This window comes from Thamnophis sirtalis, unplaced genomic scaffold, assembly GCF_051295495.1.
Source record: "Thamnophis sirtalis isolate CommonGarterSnake01/CBP01778 unplaced genomic scaffold, rThaSir2_p1.2 scaffold_9, whole genome shotgun sequence".
Lineage (NCBI taxonomy): Eukaryota > Metazoa > Chordata > Lepidosauria > Squamata > Natricidae > Thamnophis > Thamnophis sirtalis.
This window is the reverse complement of record NW_028261389.1, coordinates 59,611,773-59,621,096: the sequence shown is the minus strand read 5'-3', so window position 1 is coordinate 59,621,096 and position 9,324 is coordinate 59,611,773. Positions and strand designations below refer to the sequence as shown.

Here is a 9,324-nt window from a genome sequence, read left to right as displayed (position 1 = left end):
GGCAGCATTTGGTCCACCTCCTGCTTGCTGAAGATGTCCATGAACTCTGCTAAGTCTGGCGGCACAGACACCCTGGGTGAGCTGAGCACCTGGCCTGCACAGACGTGACGGGTGTGGTCGGCACATTGCAGGGACGGGAATGTGACCAGGTTCTGGGACCAATAAATCTGAGGGTCATGCGCCTGCAGCCAAGCCAAGCCCAGGACCATGGGGAAATGCAGGCCCAAAGCAATGTAAAACTGGATGGCCTCCTTGTGCTCCCCGAGGACCAGGCGCAAGGGATGCGTGGTGGCCTTGATAGGCCCAGACAGAAGCATCCAGCTGTCAATGGTCTCGACCAGCATTGGTGGGTCCACCGGGCACAGAGGGATGGCATACTTGGTAGCAAACGCAGCTTCCATAAAGTTTGTGGTAGCCCCAGAATCGACCAAAGCATGGGCCGGAATTCCCTGCGGACTACCAGACCGGAGGATGCATGCTGCCAAGATCATGTGCCGGGGAGGGCCATCAATCTCTGTTTCAGTGTGCGCCCGACCTAAAGTCTCTCTCAGATCGGGCTCTGCCCATTTCCCAACAAGTCTGGAGCTGAGGAGTAGGTCCCAGACCTCGCAACCCCCCTACTCTTCTTGGGGCAAGCTGTGGCCAGGTGTCCAAGATCCCCGCAATAGAAGCACAACCCCCCTGCACACCATCTGTTCATCTCTGTTCGCGACAAGTGGGGTTTGGTGGCGCCCAAATCCACGGGCTCCTCCCATGGAGTTAGGGTCTCCTGCGGGATCGGCACCCCCCTGGTGTCGTGGGACATGCAGTGAGGCCCCCGCCTCTGCAACTGGGCATCTATCCAGGTGGATCAGCATGTTGAACGTCGGTGGCCAGTTCACCCGCACCAGCTCATCCTGCAGGTTGTCCGACAGCCTGTCTTGAAAGGTGTCCATGAGGGCTGCCTCATTCCAGACGGAATCTTCCAGACGGAAGCTGGAATTCATTGACATAATCCTGCAAGGAGCCCCAGCCCTGCTGCAGCATCTTGAGCAGTCTGGTGGCTGTTTCCTCCTTAATGGGGTCCTCATACATGAGACTGAGATGATCACAAAACCCCCTGAAATCGTCCAGCAAAGGGCTAGCCTGGGACAACAAAGGAGTAGACCAAAGAGCTGCGGTGCCTGACAGCAAGCTGATAATAAATCCCACCTTAGCCCGGTCAGTGGGAAAGTCCTCCGCTTTCAGACTTATAAAAAGCTGGCATTGTCCCAAGAAAGCTGGAAACATGGCTTGGGTGCTGTCAAACTTGTCAGGCATGGCAACCGGACATTTCCTCTGAGGCTGGCGGGGGGGGAATAACAGGCCCCTGCAGCTGAGCTATCTGGCCAGCCAGCAAGGCCACCTGTTATGCCAATTGGGCGTTCTCAGCACGGAGTTGCTCCATAGTGGCTTAGATTTGATTGTTTGGGGCAGGACAAAAACTGTTCTGATCCCCCCTCTGGCCTGTGATTAACGCAGACACAGGCTTGGCTATTTGCCACTCTTTAATCACAGGAATTACAACTCTGTTGGCTGAAAGCCCAGACAACACTCCCATGCAAGAAGGGTTGGCAGCAACCCAAGCCAAACAGAACAGAAATACAAAACAGACCAGACAAGAGTTCCTCAAGACTGTTATGAACAGTTTTGTCCTGCAAAAGGACCCTCCCAATTTCTCACTTATATACTGTCTTGGGAGGGGCCAAGCCACAACCACCTGGGCTTGATTATCTCTTATGAGTCTGCCTCGTGAGCTGCTGCTTCCGTTTCTCCGCCCTCCTTTGCCTGGCATCAGGAATAAACTGCCTTTGATCTTTCCCACTGCTCGATGCCTCAGGCACCTCCTGGTGGCCAACCAGCCTCTCTGGTCCCTGCTCTGAGTCTGAACCCAGGGTCCTTCACATCTTCCATAGCAGACTCATATGGTTCCTCGCTATCCGAGTCCATCAGCAGCACAAACAGATCCTACTGTGTGTGTGTGAATATATATAAGAATTGCCCTTTAAATTCTAAGAATATTTTGCCTTTTGCCATTGACAAGTTCAATGAAATAGGACATGGTTTTACTTTTTAAGCACTAAATGCTCTCTTACCCTAAATATTTCTTGATATTTCATTTTTATTCAGGGAAAAGCTCCACCTGTCATTCAACCCATAAAGGCCAATGAGCTCTGCTTGGGTAACTTACTGAAAAAAGATCTGTCAGCATTTTTTTTTCTGATGTGGCTCCTGGACTTTTCACCCTTCTACAAGATGCAAAATCTCTGCATTAAAGTTTCTCCAGTTACAGCACCATCATGCTGAGAAAAAGATTCAGCTTTTGCATTTTTGTTTTCAAAACAGAATAATAAGCTATTTCTCTGATATGCCCTTACCAGCATCTTAGTTTTTTTCTTTTCTTTGCTAGCCGATTTTCTGAACTTCTGGGTCATCTCAAAATACTTTGCTGTTACTATAATTTTTCCCTGTTTAATTTTCCAACAAGGATAATTCAATGACCTTTAAAATTATGAGTAATGTTGATAATCATAGGAAGCCATAAACTGCAGTTTACTACAGTCACAGCTGACACCAGCCAGAGTACAGAACAAGTCAAAAAGGTAATGCAAGATCAGAGGCATGGAGAGATCTGGCCCATAGTATCACTAAGAGATGGACATGACTGAACGGATATCATCATCATCACCATCATCATCAAAAGTGTAGAGTAAAAAAGATAATATTGATGGAGATAAGCCAGCTGTATTCCCAGGGTGATATGAGGAGTGCAACAAGTCCAAAGTAATCTGAGAGAAAGATAGCTGAGATAGCAGTATAAGAGTTAAGGGAATAAAGCATAGTGAGACCACAAGACTGATATCAATCTCACTATGTATACCAGGCCAAGAAAGTAAGTTCAAGTGAAAGCTGAAACTACACGTTAAAACTTCTTTATGAAATTGGCCTTAGTACCAGAATGTCGCAGGTCTGTTTGTATTGCATGCTCCGGGCTAGATTTGGCTTATCTCTGTCAAGCTTTATCATCTATAGCAGATGATAAACATTAATTCAACATACTGATTGAGGAATTCTGGGAACTGAAGTCCACGTATCTTAAAGTTGCTAAGATTAAGAAACGCTGCTTTACCATGAGAAAGATGTTGGATCACTGTCCAGCTTTAGGAATGATCACTCATCTTATATATAAATAATGCCATACATTACATTTTTCAGTGACTGTTTTACATCAACTTTATTTAAACTGAGGTTGAAATTCTTATTTCTCAAATATTTGCAATGTAGCAGGCTAGAAGTGATTCCCCTTTGGATAGAGGGATAATTGCCATTATCTCTTATTTTGTTACAGACTGATCTGTTTGAGGTCAAATCTCCAAGTTGTTTTCTTAACAACTAGACAACCTGTGCCCTGTTGGGTCATCATTACAGAGACATTTTTTTTTACCTAAACAGAGAAATAGAATGACAATTGGCCAAAAAGGAAGTTGGAACAGCTTCCAACTTCCTGCCAGCTTTCCCATTAAGTTTGCTTGTGGGAAGCTGGCAGGGGATATCAATAATGTCCCTCCCTCCCTCCCTTCCCAGCAAGTAGATAAAGGGCTGCTGCTGGGTGAGGGAACTGGAACAAGGGATTGTGAAACTGGCTGGGAAACTGTAATGGAATGTTGAAAATGAAGATCATGTGACTACAGCAACAGCCAGCTGCACTAAAGCAGTCACAATGTCTTTAATTTCACTCTCTCAGGAGACAGATTTGGGACACTTTGTATAAGTTAGCCTATTTGTAGTAACACGACTCAAAAACTGTTGCCATATGATGCACCATTTTGCCTAGGTAAACGTCATGACAAGAGTTTTAGTAATATATAGATAAGAAGGTAATCTCTAATTCAAAGGCAAACCTATTTACTCTTCATATTTTTGTTTTAAGTCATCCTGTGTCACCTGGGTGCTGTCCTCCTACTATGATATAAACAGATTTTATTTGGTATTAATAATATAATCAGGTATTTTTCTAGGGCTATGGAAATTATGGATGCTTCTAACAGGATCATCCCAGATATAAAAACTTTGGTCATCTTATTTTGCAATGTAGATGTAAAAAGAGCACATCTTCTTTCTACTAATTTGTATAGTGAATAAGACAAATCCTTATGGGAGATGGCACTGAACCAGCAAAGGACAAGAGGTGTTGATATGTTTTATATTATTTTAATATTGCTCTGATGTTGTTTTTTAACTGGGAAAGAAGAGAAGCTCTTGAATTAAATGTGAAAGCATAACAAATGGTGGGATTGGTTAGACTGCAGAACTGGGATTCTGAATTTCACTGGTGGTGGAAAACTGATGTCCTAACTGCCCAGAAGATTCAAAATCCCTATTTTCTGTTTCTGAGCTTTGCAAAGAACTAGCCTCGTTTTATTTCATGGCTCAGAAATGCGGAATGAATTCTGTGACCCTTTGTCACCTCTATTCACAGTGCATCAGGACATATAGAGAGAGAGATGCTGTAAAATGAACACACAGATCTAGCAAACCTCCCATTTTCCTACAATCCTAAAGCAATTCAGGCTAAGGAATAAACTCCAGTGAAACCACTATTGAAAAGACAGAGGTGATCCCAGTGTATCTACCTGAATCTGCTCAATAAGCAAGCAGGCTAACAGGAGAGGGTCCTGGGTGATGTGGAAAGGCTTTTGTCTATAATGTCCCACTAGAAATAAACTAATTAATTAAAAGGCAGTCAAGCTGTGGCGGGAGGTACTGAGGAGCCCTGAACAAAACAACTGAGGTTGGTTTTGGGGTAGGGAGGCGGTGAGTGCCGTTCAGACATCAAAGCCGAAAACGGTGCCGCAGAGGCGCCAGCCCTCTCACTCGATGCCCGGTCTTGCCAAGGCTGGGGACTCTACAAAACCGGCGCTCCTGTCTTACGCAGTTCTCGGATCCAGCTCGCCTCACAGGATCCAGCTTCAAGACCTTTTCATTGGCGGTCCCAGCTCCGGTATCTCTTCCCACCTTCGCCCCTAGAACAGCGCGGCTCAGAGGTAAAGCAGCGAGGAGGCGCAGGACACCCTCCCGGCGCTGGGCCGGTGGCCAGAAGGCCAGAAGGGCGGACGGAGCGCCGACCGCGAATGGAGACGCGCGATTAGCATTCCGTTCCACGTGTTGCTTGTTGTGGGCGCCACAGGTTTCCCACCTGTGAGTCGCGCCGCTGCTCTCCGCTGGGCGGAGCTGAGCTTCCCTCCCGGCCTCCGAGGGAAGTAGCGACGGGCCGGGCCGGCCGCTGATAGGACCCGGTCGGAGCTGTCCCCAAGCTCGACCCCTTTCGCAAACTCCGCCTTTCTCTTTCGGCGCCACTGCTGGCTGCCTCGTAGGAAATAGTCGGGCGTGGAAGCTCGACGTGTCCGGAAAGGTGTCCGCTGCTTTGGCTCCAGGGCGCGTCACCTCTTCTCTTTCGTCCTGCCAAAGGTGCGCTCCGCCCGGGCACCATGCTCGACCCGTCCTCCAGCGAGGAAGAGTCCGACGAGGTGCTGGAGGAAGAGAGGCGGGACCTGCTGGGGGTGTCCGGCGGGAGCGGCCCTTCGAACACCTCCCCGCGAGCCCTCCCGGCTGCTAGCCGGGACTCCGGGCGCCAGGGCAGCGGCGGCGGCGCGGCGACCCGGTCGGTGAGCCCAAGCCCATCGCTGCGGAGCGAAGGCAGAGAAGAGCAGGAGCGGCTGCAGAGAGAGGAGAGGGAGAAGCGGCTCCGGCTGCAGCTTTACGTCTTCATCGTCAGGTGCATCGCCTATCCGTTTAACGCCAAGCAGCCGACAGACATGGCCCGGCGGCAGCAGAAGGTGAGCCTTGCCCGCCTTGCCTCCCCCCTCTCTTCTCCGCCGCTGGTTTTGCGTCCGATTGGCTTTGTCCCTGCAAGATCACTTACGATCGTTTCCACCTGGGTTTGGGAGGGGGGGTGGAGGTGGAAAAGGAAAGGCAGCCGGTAGCTGACCGGAGAAGGCTGGTTTGTGTCCATTGTTGCGTCGGATACCTGACCCGGTGGGGGGGGGGAGAGAGAGAAGAGGGCAGGTGCAGTTTGTTAACGACGAGTCCGGAAGAATTTTATTTTCAGGAACTTCTAGGGTGGCTGGATCCGGCGATTGGCTCCCGGCGCAGGATCTCTTCCAGTCGTCCTTGTCGCCAAATCCGTTTCCTTGGTCCAAACAAATAGGCGTTGTTTTTTTTTAAATCCGCGGGTCACTGGCTTCTGAGGAAGCGGAGGAAAGTAAAAATCAGGCTCTCCGCTGGCGGACGGCATTGTTTCTTTTTCTTGCTTCCCGCAACAGGTTGAGTTGCTCTTGATTACTTAAGTAAGCCAGATGTCGCCGCGTTTGCAAAAGAACCCAGGCTAGGCAGTCCCTGTCAGTCGCGGTTGTTTGCGAGGGATAAACAAGGTCTTTCCAGAATAATCTTACATGTTTGGCAGTAAGTCCCATGAGCTCGGTTGACAGGACCAGGATGGAGTGCAGAGGCTTTTTGAGAAAAAATAACACAAGATTCCTGTTTGGTATGAAGTAGGGAAACTACAGTTGATGCATGGATCTTCTCAAAAAAAGTACAGTATGCTGGCTGAATGCAATTGTGGGGAAGACTGCAATAGTAGAGACTATGCTCTAGTTCAGTGGCCACTTTATGCCTGGAGGAGTTGAACTGGTCCTCCAGGCTTAAAGTGCCCAAGGTTGGAGACCCCTGCTGGAGTTAACAATCAGGATTGAGAGGCAGTTGGTTCAACCTTCTTGGAATAGAGTTTTCCCTAAAGTAAATTGTGGCAAAAATCCATAATCTAAGAGTAGTAGCTTTCATTTGGCATAGCCACATCTCAAAGTGGCATTGACTGGAATAACTCAGTCCTTTTTTTTTTTTGCACGGAATTCCTAATTGCTCAGAATTCCTTTCTCCTCCCTGCTTTTCCCACTTTTCTTGAATCAATTTTTTGTAGTGAACACAGTATTTGTCTTCTATTGGGCCAAAGCAATGGAACAGTACTGTTTAGAGCAATAGTAATTTGTTTTAGTTTGGGTACCCTGTGAAACATTTGATCAGTAAAAAAAAGCTTTTAACTTTGTAATGTAATGGAACAAAATTCATATATGGGGAAGAATTTAGAAGGAAAAAATCTTCAAGATGGTGAATTTCTTGATAGCCACCGTAAAAGGGTTCTCTCCCCTCCTTCTCTTTCTCTCTCCCTTTCTCTCTCCCTCTCTCAATATTCTGCTATTTTATTATTCCCTGAACTAGTGTGTTCTTCAAAACTTTGGAACAGCAACATGATTTTCAAACTCTAATGTAAATTCTGTTGTCTTTGTGTTACCTTCCATTTCATTTCCTCAAAGTAAATTGAATTCTTCTCGCCTTTCAGAAGCTAAATCCCAACATAGCAGCAGGTGAGGTTGTGCAGGGCAGGGGGAGGACATGAAGAAATGAACTTAGAAACATTATGTTTAGATTGATCTTTCACTCTGTATACTTTACATACACCTGCCATTCCTTCTCTGGTATCTCAGAGGGCCTGCTTTATAAGCAAGTCTGGGGCAGATGCCACCAGACAAGCTAGACAATATGAAAAAGGGACTTCGCGTAAGAGAGGATGCTGTGCTAGATGAGTGGAGAAATCTATAAATTGTAATCCCAACATTGTAAGGTAGTTTTAAAGTTCATAAAAGTAATCTTTCTCTAGCCTTTGGACTGTGTTATGAACATATCAAAATTACCCCGTATGTTCTTAACAGATCCAGCAGTCAAATTCTGCCCAGGTATCATTTTTTAAAGAGCTGCCAATCTTTGATTCTAAACCAATATCAAATTCTTTATTTCATGTCAAGTAAATATTAATCTAAGGAAACAGAGAATGACAAAAATAAAATGAACATTTTTAGAAGAAGATAACCCCAAAACTGGTATGCACACTAATAATCTCCAGGCTTGATTATTGACGTATGCTCTGCTGAAGGCTGTCTTTGTTTCTGGTCTGGAAATTTCAGTTGGAACAAAACTTGACAGCCAGATTGGTCTCAGGAAGAACCCAGAGAGGCCAATAAGGCTAGTGCTTAAAGCTCTACACTGGCTATCAATTCCTTTCTTGGCAAAATACAAAATGCTGATCATCACTTGTAGAGGGAAACCTGGCTTAAACCCAGGCTATTTGAGAATGCTTCCTTCTCTCCGAAACCCGCACATTGACTGTGATCATCTCAAGAGGTTTGTGTATGTGCTGGAGCATATCTGATGGTGGCTGTGGCTGAGTTTTCTGTGTTGCTGCTCTAGCTCTTTGCAGTAGACTCCCTGCAGAGATGAATGATGTGACATCTCAATTTGATTTTTGTTTTTGTTTTTCTTTAAGCCATTCAACTCAGTATGGGTTTTTAAACTGCTGATTTTAAGTTCTAATTTTAAGAATAAACTTGACTTGGTTTTTCAATTTGCTTTTTAAGTTTTATTTAACTGTTTTAAGGATTTTCAGTTATTAAAAAAACAGACTTTGTTAGTCAGTGGTGTAATAAATCAAATAATGCAATTTCATTGTCAAAGTAATTAAAGCTCTCGTCTTGTTGGGTGAAAAAACTTTGACACTTTAGCTCAGAATAAATAATACCTGTAATTCAGGAACAATGGCTTTTATATTCCCTAATTAATGAGCTCAAATTTAATAGCCTTGGGCACTTATATTTGTCCTGGCTACATTAATATTTGTCTTGCAATGAAATTGTATCTATTAACTGAAACTCATTGTTCAGTTAAAATCTTGCTTAAATGCTAGTACAGGGATGTATATATTTATATTCTTCAGAACCTATTTTCTCAGAACAATTTAAACTCTTTCCTGTTATTCCAGGTGCAGGTTCACTGAATGGGCTTGGGCACTATCGTAGCTTTACTGGAATCCAGATCTTTTGCAAGGATAGATAACCACATTATTTAATCATCAAATTTATTTACATGTTGATCTCTCAAAATAATTACTCTGTGTGGCATACAACAAGACTATAAAACAGTTAACATATAAAAACAATTAGTACTTTAAAAAATCACAAAGTCCAAGAGAGGAAACAGATGTTAACAATAATGCAACCACTTCAATACCTCTTGCTCATTCTTAAAGATCTCCAAGCCTGATGACATCACCAGGTTTTAGGGGTCTTGTGGAAAAATAAAAGAGATAGGCCCTACCTAACATTGGGGAAGTGGGGTAAGGAGATATTCCTTAAGGCGGCATAGAAGGCCTGCCTTGCAGATGAAATTCATAGCATGCTTCTTCTGCCAGATCTGATG

At 45.4% G+C, this 9,324-nt stretch overlaps 1 protein-coding gene across 11 annotated transcripts in view; it reads left to right on the top strand.

The window, feature by feature from the left end:
• The first annotated feature begins 5,353 nt into the window (after nt 1-5,353).
• CADPS2 (calcium dependent secretion activator 2) overlaps nt 5,354-9,324 on the top strand; it is a 375,792-nt gene continuing 371,821 nt past the window's right edge. For 4 of the 11 annotated variants that reach the window (XM_087723666.1, XM_087723671.1, XM_087723668.1 and 1 more), the window contains exon 1: nt 5,355-5,855. In XM_087723666.1, coding sequence (XP_087579792.1) covers nt 5,508-5,855 — 348 coding nt within the window. In that variant the 5' untranslated portion in view covers nt 5,355-5,507. Of the gene's footprint in view, nt 5,856-9,324 lie in introns of all 11 variants that reach the window. The other 7 variants (XM_087723674.1, XM_087723669.1, XM_087723667.1 and 4 more) reach the window with 4 other exon arrangements.